This window comes from Peromyscus californicus, unplaced genomic scaffold, assembly GCF_007827085.1.
Source record: "Peromyscus californicus insignis strain IS unplaced genomic scaffold, ASM782708v3 Scaffold_15__1_contigs__length_86483966, whole genome shotgun sequence".
NCBI classification, from domain to species: domain Eukaryota; kingdom Metazoa; phylum Chordata; class Mammalia; order Rodentia; family Cricetidae; genus Peromyscus; species Peromyscus californicus.
Window position 1 is genome coordinate 50,100,973 of NW_026294447.1, and position 20,335 is coordinate 50,121,307.

The window sequence follows — 20,335 nt, forward strand, 5'->3', positions numbered from 1 at the left end:
CCTTACAATAAATGCTAAGGAAATTCAGAGAATTATGACATATTAATCTGCATCCCACCAAAGTGAAAAACCTAAAAGAAATGGATGAATGTCTTGATATATATATGTTATATATATATGTTAAATCAAGATTAAACAAATAATTTAAACAAGCTTATAACACCCAGTGATATAGAAGCAATAATTAAAAATATTCCAACCAAAAAAAGCCCAGGACGGATTCAGTGCAGAATTCTACCAGATCTTCAAAGAAGAACTAATGCCAAAGAGTCCTTAAATTATTCTGAAAATAGAAACTGAATGAACATTCCCCAATTAATTTTATGAAGTCACTATTACCCTGATACCAAAGCCATGTAAATATCCAACAACTAAAAGAAAATTATAAGACCAACATCCCTTATGAACATATATGTAAAAATTCTCAGTCTGTCATGGCACTGGGTGGGAACATGCTTTCTCTTCGGAGCCCAGGGTGGTTCACTCCCGGCCTGAGGGTATGTCTCTTGACCCTACTCATTGCTGGCCACACCCCCCTTGTCTGCCATGTGGTAGTGAGGGCAAGGGAAAGATGCCCTCCTGCAGCACAAATCTCAAAAGGTCTTATTAATAAAAACAAACCTGGAGCCAGGTATTGGAGTAAATGCTGAAAGATCAGAGAAACAGAACAAGCCACATTCAACCTCACCTTGCCAACCTCTCAGCTGATCTTGTTTCCTCAAACTGGAAGCCTCTGAGTCCTCACCTGAATAGATCTAAGCTAAATTGCTGCTAAAAGCCTAAAAGCTTAAAAGAACCCTAGTTCCTGGTCTTCATGCCTTATATAACTTTCTGATTCCTGCCATCACTTCCTGGGATTAAAGGCATGTGTCTTTCCCAAGCAAAACATGAGATCTCAAGTGCTGGGATTAAAGGTATATGTCACCTTGCCTGGCTGTTTCCAGTGTGGCTTTGAACTCACAGAGATCCAGATGGATCGCTGCCTTCAGAATGCTAGGATTAATGGTGTATGTGCCATCATTTTCTGGCCTCTATGTCTATCTAGTGGCTGTTCTGTTCTCTGACCCCTAAATAAGTTTATTGGGGTTCACAATATATCAGCCACACCCTCCCTCTGCCTTGTCCCTGCCAGCTGTGGTGAGTGAGGGAGCTGACCCTCCCCCATACCAGCTACAGCACTAGGGAATGTGGACCCTGTATCTTGCCTGGGCAGCAAAGTAGAACTGACTTTATTGATGGGGGTGCAGATGAAGTGCCTGAGAATGTGAGCATAGGAGATCTAGCTCTGCCCCTCATCTACCATATGGTGGTGTGGGTGTCCCCCCTCAGCCCCTGGCTGCCTGAGGCAGGTAGAAGTGCTGAGTCTGAGGTCATGAGAGTAGGAAAACTGTCCCTGCCCCTCAACAGCTGCAGCACTTGGGAGAGTGGCCCCTATACCTCACCTGGGCAACATAATAGAGCTAGCCCTGAAGGTGCAGGTGTGGGAGAATTGACTCTGAGGATCTGAAAACAGAAGAACTGGCCCTTGCTCATTGCTGCAAGACATGTACTAGCAAGGTGAATTCTGGAGAGCTCACCCTAGTGGTGAAGGCAGGGGAGAGCTGGCAGACCCTGCAACTATCCAGGCCCAGAACTAGGCATATGAATTGGCCTACCCCAACATCCACCCCATCTGCTGAAGCATGTGAAGGGGATGCTTCTGTAGGCTCATCTCAGAGAAGTAGGGACCATTCAACATATGTAAATCAGTAAACAAAATCTACCACACAAACAATAAGACAAAAATTACACAATCATATCATTAGATACAGAAATGGGCTTTGACAAAATCCAACATACCTTCATGATAAAAATCCTTGAGAGACCAAATATACAAGGGACATATCTCAACATAAGAAAGGCAATTTATAGCAAGCCCACAGCCAACATAAATCTAAATGAAGTGAAAGTCAAAGCATTTCCATTAAAATAAGAATGAGACAAGGATGTCCATTCATCTCCATACCTAATCAACGTAGTAATTGAAAGTACTTAAAGTTAAAGCTACAGCAATAAGACAAGTGAAAGAGAGCAAATGGTATACAAGCAGGAAGGGAAGAAGTCCAAGTATCATAATTTGAAATAATATATATATGTGTAGATATATATGTATATCTACATATATATGACCTAAATATTCCAATAGGAACTTTCTACAGCTGGTAAACACTTTTAGAAAGTCAGGATATAAAATTAACACATCAAATCAGTAGTCTTCCCATATGCAATGACAAACACACTGAGAAAGAAATCAGAGAAACAGTACCTTTCATAATAGCCTGAAAAAATAAAATATCTTGGGATAACTCTATCCAAACAAGTGAAAAACCTGTGTAATAAAAAATTTAAGACATTGAAGACAGGAACTGAAGAAGATAAAAGCATATGGAAAGATCTCTCATGCTCATGGGTTGGTAAGATTTATTCTATGAAAATTGCTATCCTATCAAAAGCAATCTACAGATTCAATGCAATCCCCATCAAAAATTCAACACAATTCTTCACAGAAATTGAAAGAAAAACCTTCAGCTTCATATAGAAACATGCACACACATACACACAAACCAGGATGGATAAAACAATCCTAAATAATATAAGAACTGCTGAAGGTATAAGCACCCCAGACTTCACGATGGGCTATAGAGCTGTAGCATGGTATTGGAATAAAAACAGACACATTGGTCAATGGAATCAAATTGAAGACCCAGACATAATTCCACAACTTATGAACACCTATTTTTTTTACAAAATTGGAAGCCAAAAATACACAGTGGAGAAAAGACAGCATCTTCAATAAATGGTGCTGGTCAACCTGGATAGGTCCATGTAGAAGAATGAAAATAGATCCATATTTATTACTCTGTACAAAATGCAACTCCATATTGATCAGGGACCTCAAAGAAGATAAAGTAGGGTAGATGCTTTAACTCATTGACACAGGAAAAGAGTTTCTGAACAGAACACTAGTAGAACAGGTACTAGGGCCAACAATTAATAAATGGGACCTTGTGAAGCTGGAAGCCTTTTGTATCACAAAGGACACTATCATTCAGAAAAAAACAGCAGTCTATAAAATGGGAAAAGATCTTAACCAATTATACATCTGATAGAGGATAAGTATCTGGAATATATAAAGAACTAAAAAAAATTTAACAAGAAAAAACATTTAAAAAAGGGTATTAAAACTAAACAGTTTTCTCAAAAGATGAAACAGAAATGTCTGAGAAACACATAAAGGAATGTTCAACATCCTTAGCCATCAGGGAAATGCAAATCAAAACTACTTTGAGATTCTAAAAGATGAAACACAAATGGCTGAGAAAACCTTTTTAAAAATGTTCAGCATCTTTAGTCGTGAAGGAAATACAAATTAAAACTACTTTGATATTTCCTCTTACACTAGTCAGAATGGCCAACATCAATACAGCAAATGGCAGCTCATACTGGCGAGGATGTGGGGAAAGAGGAACACTTAATCATTACTGATGGGACTGCAAACATGTATAGTCACTATGAAAATCAATGTTGCAGTTCTTCAGAAAGCTGGGAATAGATCTACAGCAAGATCCAGCTATACCACTCTTGGGCATATATCCAAAGGACTCTATATCTTACTCCAGAAATACTTGCTCATCCATGTCCATTGCTGCTCTATTCATAATAGCCAGAAATTGGACCTCCTTTCCCACCGTTTCCCTTAATAGCTACCTAACCTCTGTGGTTATTCAAGTTGAAACACACATGTCCAAAGCTTAAAAGCCCACCATTTCCCTTAATAGCTACCTAACCTCTGTGGTTATTCAAGTTGAAACACACATGTCCAAAACTTAAAAGCTAACATCCCCATATAAAGGAGAATATGCTCTATTTGTCTTTTTGGTTCTGGGTTAACTCACTCAGAATGATTCTTTTAGCTCCATCTGGTTTTCTAAAAATTTAATTGTTCTTAACAGCTGAATAATATTTATTTTATTGTGCAAATGTTGCATGTTTTCAGTATTCATTCATCAGTTGATGGACATCTAGATTCTATCCAATTTCTGGCAGGTCCCTTGCCCAGGAGTAGTTGGTCAACATAAAACAGACTCCATTTGTGTGTGTGTGTGTGTGTGTGTGTGTGTGTGTGTGTGTGTATGTGTGTTTATTTTTTCATTTTGGTATTTTGTCTTAATTTTTATTTTATTTTTTGAAGTTGGATGAGTAGGGAGGTGGATAGAACCTGGGAGGAGTTGGGGAAGGTAAAGAATATAATAAGATATTTTGTATGTTAACATTTTTTCTTTTTTATAATATTTTTATTTTGTAATTAACTTAATTTCACATATCAGCCACAGATTCCCCCATCCTCCCTCCTCCAATCCCCCAGCCTTCCCCCAAATCTACTCCTCCATTCTCACCTCCTCCAAGGCAAGGTCTCCCCTGGGGAGTCAGCCCAGCCTGGTAGACTCAGTTGAGGCAGGTCCAGTCCCCTCCTCCCTACACCAAGGCTGAGCAAAGTGTCCCAGCATAGGCCCCAGGTTCTGAAAAGCCAGCCCATGCACCAAGGACATGTCCCGGCTCCACTGCCTGGGCGCCTCCCAAACAGTTCAAGCTAAACAACTGTCTCACTGTTCCAGAGGGCCTGGTCCAGTTTCATGGGGGTTCCTCTGCCATTGGTTCACAGTTCATGTGTTTCCACTAGTTTGGCTTTTTTTTCCTGTGCTTTTTCCAATCATGGTGTCAATATCTCTCGCTCATGCAATCCCTCCTCTCTCTTGCTGATTGGACACCTGGAGCTCCACCTGGGGCTTAGCTGTGGATCGCTGCATCTGTTTCCATCAGACACTGGATGAGAATTCTATCATGACAGCCAGGGTGTTCGGCCATCTGATCACCAGAGCATGTCAGCTCAGGCACTCTCTCGACCATTGCCAGTAGTCTATAGTGGAGGTATCTGTGGCATTCTGAGGACCTCTCTAGCACTCTGCTTCTTCCTATTCCCATGGGGTCTTCATTTATCATGGATTCTCTTTCCTTGTTCTCCCACTTTGTTCCTGATCCAGCTGGGACCTCCTGCTTTCCTAAGCTCTTTTTCCCATGACCCTTGCCCTCCATTACCCCTAGCCCAATCCCAGTTTGTTCATGTAGATCTCACTTTTTTATCTGTTGTTGGGTGATCCCTGTGTCTTTCTTAGGGTCCTCTTTACTAGGTAGTCTCCCTGGAGTTGTGAGTTGCAATCTGGTTATCCTTTGCTTTACATCCAGGATCCACTTATGAGTGAGTACATGTTTGTCCTTCTGAGTCTGGGTTACCTCACTCAGGATGATTTTTTCTAGTTCCATCCATTTGCCTGCAAACCTCATGATGTCATTGTTTTTCGCTGCTGAGTAGTACTCCATTGTTTATATGTACCACATTTTGTATGTTAACATTTTTAATAAAATTAATTAATTAATAAAAAGTCAATTTGAGACCAAGTATATCCCACAATAAAAGGTAATCTTTCCTCAATATGTTTCATCAAAGGACCTTCATTAATGAATTTATTACAGAGGACCTTGACACCTCTTGTGGCACAACCAACCTCTTCACTCAACCAGGTCCTGCACATCTTATGACAGGGACTAACTGGTGAGTACACCTGATCTTTCCTTCCATTCACCCTCCCCAATCCTCAGGTCTACCCCCAAACTCTAGGCTTGAACCAGGATGTACATCCTGCACAGCAGTCTTGCCCCTGAGTTCTGAATTCATTCCATCTAAGCCATATCCAATCTGTAGCCTAAACCTGACACACATATTCTGTATTCTGTAACAGTCTTTGACATCTAATATAGACACAGAACTAACAAAAGAAGTCCACATGTCTAGATCTTATTGCAAAAATACATACTATGAAAGATCAGGGCAGTATTTCCTTCTCCCAAATCCACCAGTTCCATAGAAATGTTGTCCAACAAAAATTACCTATCCAAACCTCAGGACACAGAATTTCAAAGGACAATCATAAACGTCACCAAGAGTTCAAGGAGTTTAAAGAAGGCACACAAACTGCTTGGTAAACTCATAGAGAAGCTCTAAGAGAGTAAGTGCCTGAGTGATGCCAAGAAAACACAAACATTAAGGATTGTGGAAATGATGAGGACACCCAGAACTTGAGAACAGAATTCAATAAAGAGAATCAGTGAAGAGGAATCAAGCTAAAATGATTATGGAATTGAAAAACCCAGTAACACAACTAGAACATTGTAAAGTCTTGCAAGTAGAATGAATCAAGCAGAAGACAGACTATCAGGATTTGAAGATAAAGTAGAGGATCTAGACCAAATAAGAAGAAACAGGAACACATTTTAAAAACACAGGAAAATAATGTAGAGGAAGCATGGGACACTATGAAAAGACCAAGAATTGTAAGAACAGATAAGGGAGAAGAATCCCAGGTCAATGGTATAGACCAAATCGTCTATAAGATCATAGAAGAAAACTTCCTCAAAGTAAGGAAAGACACACACATACAAATACAAGGAGCACACAAACACCAAATCAACAAAAGAGACCAGAAAAGAAAATCCATACAGCATATTATAGTTAAAACACTAAGTATACATAATAAAGTTAGTCTATTGAAACCTACGAGAGAGAGAAAAAAAGAAGACACATAAAAAAGAAAACTTACCAGGGTAACTTAAAAATCCAGAATAGCCTGGAGCAATATATTCTAAGTTCCAAAAGACAACAACTGCCAGCCTAGATTACTGTACCCAGTAAAACTAGCTGCCATAGTTGAAGGATAAAGAAAATCTTTCCGTAATCCAAACAGCCTTAAAGAACTTATACCCAGTGGACCAATCCTAAACAAAATACAGGAAGCAATACTTTCAGCTGAAGAGAGGAATAAGCACACCCAGGAGACTCTACAAAGAAAGTAAAAGAAGCTATAATTACTGAAACACGAAACACAAACTATCACTGCAAACAACACATAGATTTTTTTCAAGAATAATTTCAAATATTAATGGCTTAAATTCTTCAATCAAAAGATAGAGGTTGGTGGAATGGATCAAGAAACAAAATGCACCTATTTGTTGTCTACAAGAAATTCACTTTAGCATTAAAGATGGGTACCACCATAAAGTGAAATGGTGATAGAAAGTCAAATAAGACCAGGAATCAAATAAGAGCGGCCATACTAATATCTGACAAAATAGACTTGAAACTAAAACTAACCAGAAGAGATAAAGAGAGACATTTCATTCTAATAAAGGGCACAATTAACTGAGAAGATACTACCCTCCTAAGCATAGGCATACCAAACTCAAATGCATACACTTTCATAAAAAGTATACTATTGGAATTAAAGACACAGATTAGCATCAATCCATCCATAGTAGGTGATTTCAAAACCCATTTGTCCAACAGACAGGTCATTTGGATGTAAATAAATGCAGAAACATCAGAATTAAATGACATCATATATCAAATGGATTTAACAGATCTCTACATCACATTCTGCCTAAACACTCAGGAATACACTTTCTACTCACCAGTATATGAAAGCTTTTCTAAAATGACCACCTCATAAGGAATCATATTATTATCTATTTACCAAAAATTGTGTGTGTGTGTGTGTGTGTGTGTGTGTGTGTGTGTGTGTGTGTGTGTGTGTGTGTATCTAAACATACATATAATTTTTGAAAAGAAATTTCTCACCTGGACTGCTGGGCTGATAATGCTCCAGGAGCCACAGACTATCTAACAAAAACCCCAATACTAGGCATGAGAAACTCTCAAGTTGTTGGTCTGGGAAGCCCCAAAATTTCCCAAGCATTATAGGCTATTGCTGTTGCCCTTGGTTGTTTCTCAGAGGTGATGGTAAGTCCTATTGCTGAAATCACCTTGCAGTTTGAACAGAGGATCCATGCTGGATCTGATTTGAAAGCATCCAGAAGGTACCATGTAAGCTTCCAAGGGAGGGAAGCAGCCATTAGTTCCACACAGCTATCAAACCTATGAATTACAACAATTACCATCATGACATGATAACCCTAAGGGTACAATAGTGGCATGTGGTTTGAAGGAAAATGGCCTCCAAAGGGAGTGGCATTATTAGGAGGTGTGGCTTTGTTGGAGGAAGTGTGTCCCTGTGGGGGTGAGCTTTAGGTCTCCTATGTGTGGTGATATTTTATTTGTATGTTAATAAATAAAGTTTGCCTGGAGATCAGAGGAAATAGCAAGCCATTTAAAGTAAGCATAGAAGTCAGGCAGTGGTAGCACATGCCCTTAATCTGATCACTTATCAGACAGGGTCTCTGTGTGTTCAAGGCCATATTAGGGAACAGAGCCAAGCATGGTGACACATGCCTTTAATCCCAGTATCAACCATAGAGACCTGGAGGTCTGTACAGACAGGCAGTGACAAGGAAGTAAGGTAGCTGGGCTAAGAGCCAATGAGAGGGCAGAACAGCAAGGCAATAAAGGCACAGGTAGACAGGAAGTAACTCACTTTGGAAGCTGTGGAGTGGTGAGGTAAGGTTAGCTGGTGGCTATTCCTGTTTCCCTAATCTCTAAGGCTTTCACCCCTATATTTGGCTCGGTGTTTTTTATTTAATAAGACCACTTAGAAATTCATCTATACCTATGCTCAAGCTACTCCCAGTGAGTCAGACCATTTCTTGTTGTCTGCAAGAGCTACCTCTCTAGCACCATGTCTGCCTGCATGCCACTATATCCCACCATGATGATAATGGACTGAACCTCTCATCTGTAAATGAACTGCTACAATTAAATGTATTCCTTTATAAGAGTTGCCTTGGTCATGGTGTCACTTCACAGCAATAGAATCCCTAAGACACATATCTTGGTGGTAATCAACAGCTCTCTTATTATTTTATCAATAAGAGGGAAGTCACGACTGGTAGAAATCTAAGTAACTACTCTGGGTTTCTGAGATCATGGATCTTGGATGGGAATTTATAACCACCACTTTACTAAACCAGCATAATTCCTAATTGTATTCTAAATATTTATCCTTATATCCATAGTTAAATGTAGCTTTCACCTCTTGTCAAAGAAATTTCTATTTTCACTGGACAGCCATTACAGGGAAGCACAACTAATCAAAAGGCAGAGAACAAGTGATCACGTGGTTCTCAGCTACAACTGATACACTGACAATACAACTCTTGCACCATAGGCTCAGGTAGTATTGTGGAAGAAAGACTGGAAGAGCCAGAAAGGGGAGTCAGGGTATCTTCTGTGTGCACCCACTAGAAATATCAGGGGAGATATACCTATGAAGTCCCAACAATATGACTCCCAAACAAGACTCGAACAAATTACCAACAGAGGAAGAACTACAGGCAAGTAAGGAATGCTGAGAGAAGGAGAAATAGCCTTCCCCAGGAAAGAGTACCCTGATAGGTTTGCCCATATCAAGTGGTCAGTGGTGAAATTATATATATATGTAGTATCACATTATATATTATTATATACAGTATATGGACTGAACAGATTGTGTGCCTGTGGGTGTACATTTCACAACACTTAATGAAAGATAGGAATTTGAGAGAAAGAGGGGCAACATACATGGTAGGGGGTAGGGGAAAAAAGGGAAGGGGAAATAATGTAATCATATTTTAATAAAAATCATTAACAAAATAGAAAAATAATTCACTACAAGAAGATTTCAAAAACTCAATGAGAGAATGAGAAAATGAAAATGCAGATCAGAGGCATACAGAGATATGAGGACCATTCCCTTCATGATTCAGGTCCCGAGTCTGGTTGGCAGCATTCAACTGTATTGGAAGGGAACAGGCAATGGTAGGTTAGGTCAGTCACTACTAGCTGTTTCTTTCATTGTGCAACTAGTTGACAGCCTTGTTGCTTGATCAAGGGCACTGTGAGAAGATGGAGGCAAACAATCATTCATATAGTGCACCTCTTAAGTTTCTGTGACCTAAGATGATCTACTTTATCAGCAAGCTCAAAGCAAACACCACCTTCTTTTGCATTGTGTTCGTGAGTATTAAATGATATGCTGTCTATAACATGTGGAGCAAAATTCTATCTCCATTGTGGCATGTACAATTATGTGGTTTGGGAAAAGTACACAGCACTGAGAATACAGCATGCTAACCCATGGTTCTTCTTTTTTAAAGGCTGTTCATATGATTTGTCTCTGTAGATCCAACAAATCCATTACTCACATGTAGAACAAATTTACAATTCCAGATAGAAAATTCCTTACCTGCCTTTGTCATGTAAATCCTTCCATTTTTTGTAATCAAAGATATTTCTGAAGTATAAAAACTATGAGCAGTCTTCCTTACATAGTTACTTAGAAAGTCACACACTAATTCAAAAGTATTGCCACCATCCATTGAAAGCCATACCTAAAGGAATAAAGAGATAATACCTTACTAACAACTGCCTCTAATTTTCAAAATTAGCTATTAGCCTAATTTTCCTACAAAAGAAAAACCATGCAGTACTATTTTCTTCATATCTCTATATCCATCACCAACTCAGTCACACATATGCAGGCAGGCGTGTGTGTGTGTGTGTGTGTGTGTGTGTGTGTGTGTGTGTGTGTGTGTGTTACATGCATGGGAAAACTACAGGATGACATTGAATGGATTCCTCTATTGTGTGCTCTACCTTACTGAGACAAAGTCTTTTATTGAACAGGAAGTTTATTGCTTTGGACGTGTTGGCTGGACAGTGACCTCTCTGGATCTGTCTGTCTCTGCTCCCTAATGCAGTTGTTATATATAGGCACAGTCATGCTTTTTACATGCCTTTTACACGGGTGTTGGGGATTTAAACTCAGGTCCTCATGCTTTCAGAGCAAGTGAAACCAGCTGAGCCAACTTCCCAGCCCCACATATTGCATTTTCGATTTGTATTTTTATGATACTTAGGAACTGTATCATCTCTTCACATGTTTGTTTCTATCTTCATTTCACTGAAATGCCTCTTCTTGTAATTTCTCTTTTAGCTATAAGGTTTTCCTGTTAAAAATATTTTGCATGAATTCTTTCATTATTGTTATTTTTTAATTCTCCCCTCCATTGTAAGGCCTATATCCTTGTATTCCTTAAATATTGTGGCAACTATATGTGTTTTTCATCTCTCCAAGCTGGGGATAGAGGTAAAATTCTATAATCCTAGCACTTGGGAGGCTGAAGCAGGCAAGTTCAGGACTAGCTTCATCTATATAGTGCTGTCCAGGCTAGCCTGTACTAGAGTGTAATACTCTGTCTCAAAGAAAAACAAAATATAGGAACACAAGCCCAAGTGACTAGTAATACACCAGCTCTTTTATTCCCAATATAAGTATCATTCACACTATAGCTTATGTTAACAGGGCTTTTTTTTTGCCAGCATTCTTAAAATCACATCAATCCTAGCCATTACATATTTGTTTCCAAAAAAGTTGTTCTGATTGTTTGGTCTCTTAATTCCTCAGTCCATTATGAGGGATGAGACTCTGTCTCATTTCTTAGACTAGTTTTGTGAACACCATCTAAAGCCTTTTCAATTCACTTCCAGCCATTTATTGCCCATAGTCAAAATACACATATGAAAAATTTGAATCATAGAGTCTATTGGCAATATTCCTGATTTACATACATTCTAGCCATGAAATCTGACAGGTACAGTAAACTCTTCCAAAATCAGTTTTATACACACAGCCTAAGAATTCTAGAACAAAATACCAGGAAGCAGTCACAAGGCAAAAAATGAGAGCAAACTTAGCTAAAGTTGGAATTTTATCTCAGTCAGGGTAATACAGAGAAATCAAAATGGACAGAGATTGAGATAAAGCAAGCTCAGGGGTGTTAGACATTTGCTTAAAGGTTGTGTGAAGCAATCTAGACACAGTAGGATGTATGGGTAAAAATGATAATGGCCAGAGGAGAAATTAGAGGTTCTGAACTGTTAGTATAGGAACTAAAATAAGAGAGTTTCAAGAAGCCCTAATGCCAGGATGTCACCTTATACATCTGCAATTCTGTATACAGTAGAGATTGTAAGCCAAGAAATCATAAGCATTGTTAAAATAAAAATGGTTTCTATGCACATATACACTAGATTTGCAAGCTGGGAGGCACAGATTCAGTAGAAATCAAGTATGTGTTATGTCAAGGTGACAGAGACTGAATGAATTAACAATGAGGTAAGGTGCTAAAAATCAACCTGAACAACTTTTGGTAGGCCTTGTCTGTTGCCCAGGTTGTTTTTCTTTGAGACAGAATCTCACACTGGAGCCAAAACTGGCCTTGGACTGACAGCAGTCCACCCACCTCAGCCTCCAGTCTGCTGGGATCGCCAGTGGGAGTCACTGTGTTTCGCTTCCCTGATTGTTTTCAGTGAGTTTAGATTGGTGCTGCTTGTCTTTCCATATGTGTGATTGCTAGAGGGAGTTATTCATAAGCAATAGATGTCCTGAGATAGTCATCAAGTGAACAACAATTCTAGATTAGACTGTCAATCTCGGGAGTCTTTAGCCACTTTCTATCAAAATAGAAATCACACTTTGAAGTTAATGATTGAGGAGCTTGTATCTTGGAAGCAAAACTGTAACCTGTCATGTGGATCTCACAATCTCACAGAGAAACTCTGTTCCCTTTCTTGACTAAACTGCAGCCATCATAATTTTCATTTCCAGGGGAGAAGTCCCACTGTGAAAGTGAACTGTGTGCATTCACTGGAAGTCACCACAGTGCTTTCTTGGTACTGAATTTCTTCATGTGACATATTTTGTGCTCCTGACTTTGAACACGGCTGTTGACAGAGGTGTTTTGCCAAGCTTTACCAAGCTTTCAGGCTACCAAGACTGGAGGCCCGAGAAGAGAGAACATCACCAGAAAGAGCTCAGAGAGCAGTAGAGTCAGAAGAGAATGTATAGACAAAGTCAGAGAGAGAGAAGGCAATGTCAAGTGCCAGAAATACCAGATAAAACATACTTTCAGTGGATTAATGGCAAAATCTAGGTCCTAGAGTTGTAAATAGATTACACCTGACAATATTCAGAACCATGGTGCTCCATGGCTCGTTTTTATCAGCCAGTAAACAAATTGAAAGGTTACAACTGACTACAGACCACTAAGCTTAACCCAAACAAACAGTTGATAAACATGTATTGCATTCCCATCTACTTCTCCCCTCCAGATCAGCAGAGTCCTCCTGTTCTTTATGTACATAGTCACCCAGTCTAAGGAAGCTGGACTACTTACTCTAATTACAAAAGAATAAATTTTATGGCTTCATACCTGATTGCCATAAACATACAGAAAGTGGCTTCGGGGATGGAACACCATTCCAACTGGATAAGAGAATGAGGAGGGAAATTGGAAATTTGGAAATTTTGGTTGAGAATTTGGTATGTCATTCTTGAGCACTGACACAGAGACAGAGGTTCTTTTGGAATTCTAGATAAAACACAAGGAAGTCATAAGACTTATTCTGTCATTCTTTGTCCATGTAATAATTTCTAGACTTTCTCATGACTCAGTTTAAATTAAGACCGGGGCATACCCTTTATCACATCAAAGAAATGGAAAGATTAGCAATCACTGGTAACTCTACTCATTACCTCTACCTGTCCATTTTATAGATGCTGAGATGTAGTATAGGAAACTAAGGAATTTGTTCAAAGTTGTATAATAAATGGCATTGAGAGGTTTGCAAGTCATTACTAAAATAACTAGATAGACTCCAGTGTCTGTGTTCATGCCTTTCATGACACATGTGGGTACCTGACAAAAATCCCAATTCTATTGGGTCATAGTCTTGGAAGGAACAAGACCGTGACACCCTATAAATGCCATCTTGGTATAAAGATAAAGTTAAGATGAAGACTTTCACTGATACACAGCAGGGAAAGCTGTCTTAGCTCTGTTCTTGTTTGACTAAAAGCAGCAAATTCTTGGAAATGAAACTGCCAACCATTTCCACAGAAGATCTACTCTCAGAAAAAAAGAGAGCAAATAAGATCTATCCTAAATCTTTTTTCCAGGGGAGTCTTATGGCTCTGAGAGAGATACCTACATGGACAAACACTACTACCTGCTCCTTTCCTGTTGTTCTCCTGAAACCTTTCTACCATAAAGGTAACTTTTTTCCCCAGGAAAACATCAGTTTAATCTAAAGCATGTTCATCATAGGCAGGCATGGTGGCACATGCCTTTAATCCTAGCACTCAGACTCAGAAGCAGGCATGTCAGTGTGAGCTTGAGGATACCCAATGCTACATAGGGAGACCCTACCTTGAAAACAATGCAGCTGAAAAAGCAGCTTATTTTAATGTTACATGGGCTTTTGAGGGGTGATATATATGTCACACTTAGAAGTGAGTGCTGAACAGCCAGTGAGAGAACCCCTAAATTTTCTAATGACTCTGAGAATAATTCTAATTAATAGCCACATTTAAGGACTTATAAAACAGAAAATATGTATCTGTGACATGGGTTCCCTTTTTTGCTATTGTTCATCTAAACTAACCCTTTCAAAGAAGTTTAGATTTATATGGAAAATATTCGTTGTATACTCCCCTGGAGAATGAGTGTAGAACAATCAGGAAGCAACTGGCATCATGACTTTAATTTTCATCAGCTTGAATGACAAATAATAAAAAAAACTTCAGTGCCAAACTATTCTATAGATCTTAAGTAATTTTATAAGTTTCTATTCCTGAGATCATGACAAATTGGAAATGATGTCTGCTAAGACAATTTGAAGTGCTTGGTGATAGAGCAAACAGCTCTGAGCTGTAAGACTTACCCGATTATGGAAGAGATAAATTCCAGTTTTAGTTTCTTGGTCAATAAGAAATGTTATCACATGTGGAAGAGAGTTTGCTCTTTTAAAAGTAGAAGGTAAGCAAGGCAACCAGTGAAGAAATGGTTCTTTACTATAAAAACAAGAACTGGACTATAAACAGAGAAAAGAGGAGTTAATATTGTTAACACAACTAGTTATTGTAGAAAATAAGCTAATGAGTCATTGTGTTGTTCTGACAGGCCACATATAAATCAGTCACTCTCTCTCTGTCTCTCTCTCACACATGTACATGTGCACGTGTGTGTGTGTGTGTGCACGCACACACACACACATACACATACACACAAGTATACAAAGGCTTCTTAAGACATGTTCTTACTATGTGAACCTAGGCTGGCCTAGAACTCTTTCATCCAAGTTCATATTGAATTTGTGATTCTTCTGCCTCCACCTACTGATTGCTAGAATTACAGCTGTGTGCCACCACACCTGGCTCACAAATCATAGTTTTAATTCTTTAATATCTATTACTTTCTTTGGGGTGGATTCAATTTCAGAAGACACTTCAAAGAAAGTTTCTTCTCTGGTATGGATTATTTGGCTAGAGTCACTGGGTTTTAACAAAAGTAGGTATCTGCTATTAAGTCTACCAGGAGACACCACTGGGGGTGGTTAAGTTTTTCTGTGTGTTTAAGTACCATATTTTAGATGAACAACAATTCTTGAAATTATGCTTAACAAAATGTCCTACCTTTGAAAGTGTTCTATATCATACCTCACTTAGGGTCCTGTTTCTGTCGAAAGTGATAGTAACATAATCAACTGTAAAGTACAAAAGTGAAGAAATTATGAATGACATCTACATGTACAGCCTTAGGAAGAGTTAGTGTTAGTAAAGCTGCCCACATACAATCAATGCCAGTTGTGCACCATCTATTAATGGATCATTTAGGCAGGAGTGTCATTTCCATTCATTTTTAGAAAAGCTGTCAGTATGTAGCCCAGGGTAGCCTTAAGCCTGCAGTGTTCCTGTTTACGCCTCCAGAGTGTTAAAGGAATAACAAGTATAAACCACTACCAAGCCTGGCTTTCACATTTTCAGGCCACTAATTCATATATAATCATTATCACATTTTATTAAATTTTGAATTTAATGCATTTTATGTAATCTATAGTGACAAAAGTCTACTAACATGACATAAAATTTACCTTCAAAACTTTCTCTGTTTGCAAAACATTTTTCATTATACCACAGTTTTCCTTTGATATAGTCAACCTATAAAAATACATAAATGAAAATAGTAATTGGGTCATATCTGGAGTTAGGATTTTAAACAGAAAGAAATTTATGATGGGGGAATGTCTTTCGTTTATGCTGTGATAATATGTTGCTCTGATTGGTGGATAAATATAGCCATTTGGCCTATGGCATGGCAGCTTAGAGGCAGGCCAGGCAGAAAATCCAAACAGGTAGAGAGGAAGGAGAAAGACAGAGCAGAGGAGACACTGCCAGCCAATGCCATGAGAAGCAAGGTGTAAAAGTACTGATAAGCCACAAGCCTTATGGCAGAGTATAGATTTATAAAAATGGGTTAATTTAAGATATAAGAACTAGATAACAAGAAGCCTGCCATGGCCATAGTTTAAAAATAATATTAGCCTGTGTGTGTTTATTTGGGTCCAAGTGGCTGCGGGACTGGTGAGTGAGAGACATTTGTCCTGACTGCAGGCCAGGTGGGACACAGGAAAACTTTCAGTTACAAATTTACTTTAAAAATTCCAAGGTTTTGATAATCTGTGGCCATGAGGCAAATTAAGATAGAAAAACTGTGCACATGTAAGAGGTTGCAGAATGGGGCCAAGAAACTGGAATGCACATTGTCACCAGTCACTGAAGGAAATACAAAGGCATGTGGATGTTCTTGGCTATGAATTATCTTTCTGACTCCCCCACAAGAAACTCCTTAAACCTTTCACCACAAACTCTGCCTCAGTTGCCACTCAGCAGGGTAAACTCCTGCGGGAAGCCTCCCCCACCAACCCCCCCCATTGAACCAACCCTGTATTCTATACACCCTGCCCTAATACCCATCTGCCTGAGAACACAGACTCTGTCCTCTCTGAATGGATCAAGAGCTCTAATAAGACCAAGAATGGCTCCATGAGTCACAGAATCAACTAACTTGGGTTGAGTTATGAGCAGCTCCCTGAGACACAGAATCTGCCAGCTCCAATTAGACCAAGAGCTAACATTGGACTCAGAAGGGCCCCGTGAGACACAGACACACAATAACACAAGAGTGGACCAATAGCAACTTGTTCAGACACAGTCACCTCTTATACTTATTAAAGGAAGAGAGGGGTAGATGTCAATGCAAAAATATATACAACAACATAAACAGCAATACAGCATCACCAGAACCTAGCCCTCGTTCAACAGCAAGACCTGAACATCACAATGTAGAAGAAGCAGAAGAAAGCGACTATAAATATAGCTTCATGAAGATGGTAGAGGCCTTTCAAGAAAAAAAAATGAAAAATTCCCCTAAAGAAATTGAGGAAAAGGCAAACAAAAAATTAGAAGAAATCAATAAAGAAATTGAGGAAAAGTCAAAAAAAATTGGAAGAAATCAATAAATCCCTTTTAAAAAAGCCAAGAAAACCACGAAAAAGAAATTAATCATGTGAGGAAAACAATTAAAGACGTGAAAAGTGAAACAGAAATTATGAAGAAGACACAAACAGAAAGAGTGTTGGAAATAGAAAATCTGAGTAAACGAACAGGAAACACAGATGGCAAGCATAACCAACAGAATACAAGAGATGGAAGAGAGAATTTCTGGTGTAGAGGATACAATAGAGGAAATAGATTCGTCAGTCAAAGAAAATATCCAAAGTCAAAAAATCATAACACAAAATGTCCAGGAAATCTGGGACACCGTGAAAAGGCCGAACCTAAAAGTAATAGGAACAGAAGAAGGAAAAGAATACTAACTCAAAGGCACAGAAAATATATTCAAAAAAATCACAGAAGAAAACTTTCCCAACTTAAAGATGGAAATACCTATGAAGATATAAGAAGCCTATAGAACACCAAACAGACTAGATCCCCCCAAAAATTCCCCTCGACACAACTAAACAAACAGAATAAAGAAAGAATATTAAGAGCAGCAAAGGAAAAAGTCCATGTGACTTATAAAGGCAGACCTATCAGAATAACACCCGACTTCTCAATGGAGACTGTGAAAGCCAGAAGGACCTGGACAGATGTAATACAGAAACTAAGAGACCATGGATGCCAGCCTAGACTAATATACCCAGAAAAACTTTCAATCATCTTAGACAGAGTGAACAAGACATTCCAAGACAAAAACAGATTTAAACAATACCTGTCCACAAATCTAGCCCTATAGAAAGCACTAGAAGGAAAATTCCAACCTAAGGAATTCAGATACACCCATGAAAACACAGGCAATAGATAACCCCACAGCAGTAAATCCCAAAGAAAAGAAATACACACACACACACACACACACGAACACCAAAAGACATCAGGAAGTAACAATCACTGGTCATTAATATCCCTTAATATCAATGGAATTAATTCATCTATAAAAAGACACAGGATAACAGAATGGATATGAAATCAGGACCCATCCTTCTGCTGCACACAAGAAACACAACTCAACATCAAAGATAGACACTGCCTCAAGTAAAAGGCTGAGAAAAGACTTTCCAATCAAATGGTCTTAAGAAGCAAGCTGGTGTAGCTATCCTAATATCCAACAAAATAGACTTCAAAGTAAAATCAATGAAAAGAGGTTGAGAAGGACATTACATACTCATCACAGGAAAGATCCAACAAGATGAAGTTTCAATTCTGAACATTTATGCCCCAAACCCAAGGGCAGCCACATATGTAAAAGAAACATTACTAAAGCTTAAATCACACATAAAACTCCACACATTAATAGTGGGAAACTTAAATACCCTACTCTCACCACTGGACAGATCTGCCAGATCAAAATATAACAGAGAAATAAGGGGCTTAACTGATGTTATGACTCAAATGGACTTAATAGATATCTACAGAACATTCCAACCTAAAAAAAAAAAGAATATACCTTCTTCTCAGCACCTCATGGAACCTTCTCTAAAATCAACCACATACTTGGTTACAAAGCAAATCTCAATAGATACAAAAAAAATGGAATAACCTCCTATATTCTATTAGACAATCATGATTTAAAGTAAGATTTCAATAACAACAAAAATTACAGAAATCCTACAATCTCATAGATACTGAATAATGCTCAGCTGAATCACTAATGGGTCAAGGAAGAAATAAAGAAATTAAAGACTTTCTAGAGATCAATGAAAAGGAATGTACTACATACCTGAACTTATGGGACACTATGAAAGCAGTGCTAAGAGGAAAATTTATAGCACTAAGTGCCCACATAAAGAAGTTGGAGAAATCTCACACTAGTGACTTAACAGAATACCTGAAAGCTCTAGAAGAAGAAGAAGCAAAGTCACCCAGGAGGAATAGAGGCAAGGAAATAATCAAATTGAGAGCTGAAATCAATAAAATAGAAACAAAGAGAACAAAACAAAGAATTGATGAAACAAAGAGTTGGTTCTTTGAGAAAATCAACAAGATAGACAAGCCCTTATCCAGACTAGCCAAAAGGCAGAGAGAGCGTCCAAATTAACAAAATCAGAAGTGAAAAGGGAGACATAACAACAGACATTGAGGAAATCCAGAGAATCATCAGGTCATACTTCAAATGCCTGTACTCCACAAAATTGGAAAATCTAAAAGAAATGAATAATTTTTCTGGATAGCTACAACTTACCTAGGTAAAATCAAGACCAGATAAACTATTTAAATAGATCAATAAGCCCTAAGGAAGTAGAATCAGTCATTAAAAGTCTCCCAACCAAAAAAAGCCCAGGACCAGATGGTTTCAACATATAATTCTTCCAGATTTTCAAAGAATAGTTAATACCAATAATCTTCAAATTCTTCCACACAATAGAAACAGAAGGAACACTACCAAACTCCTTCTATGAGGCTATAGTTACTCTGATTCTCAAGCCAAACAAAGATGCAACAAAGAAAGAGAGTTGTAGACCAATCTTCCTCATGAACATTGATACAAAAATACTCAATAAAATATTGGCAAAGAGACTTCAAGAACACATAAAAAAGTTATCTACCATGATCAAGTAGGCTTTATCCCAGAGATGCAAGGTTCATTCAACATACAAAAATCTGTCAATGTAATACACCATATAAACAAATTGAAAGACAAAAACGACATGATCATTTCATGAGATGCTGAAAAGGCCTTTGACAAAATCCAACACCCCTTCATGATAAAGGTCTTGGAGAGATCAGGAATACAGGGAACATACCTAAACATAATAAAGACAATTTACAGCAAGCCAACAGCCAACATCAAATTAAATAGAGAGAAATTCAAAATGATTCCACTAAAATCAGGAACAAGAGAAGATTGTCCA

General features: G+C 38.4%; 1 protein-coding gene across 1 annotated transcript in view; it reads right to left on the bottom strand.

Annotated features, from left to right (window-relative positions):
- LOC128110505 (cation channel sperm-associated auxiliary subunit beta-like) overlaps window positions 1-20,335 on the bottom strand; it is a 158,679-nt gene that overhangs the window by 74,800 nt on the left and 63,544 nt on the right. The window contains exons 10-14 of the mRNA XM_052738200.1: window positions 16,016-16,082; window positions 15,582-15,628; window positions 14,807-14,956; window positions 13,297-13,455; window positions 10,269-10,413 (exon numbers count right to left, since the gene is read on the bottom strand). Of these exons, the coding sequence (XP_052594160.1) occupies window positions 10,269-10,413; window positions 13,297-13,455; window positions 14,807-14,956; window positions 15,582-15,628; window positions 16,016-16,082 (568 nt within the window). The remainder of the gene's footprint in view (window positions 1-10,268; window positions 10,414-13,296; window positions 13,456-14,806; window positions 14,957-15,581; window positions 15,629-16,015; window positions 16,083-20,335) is intronic.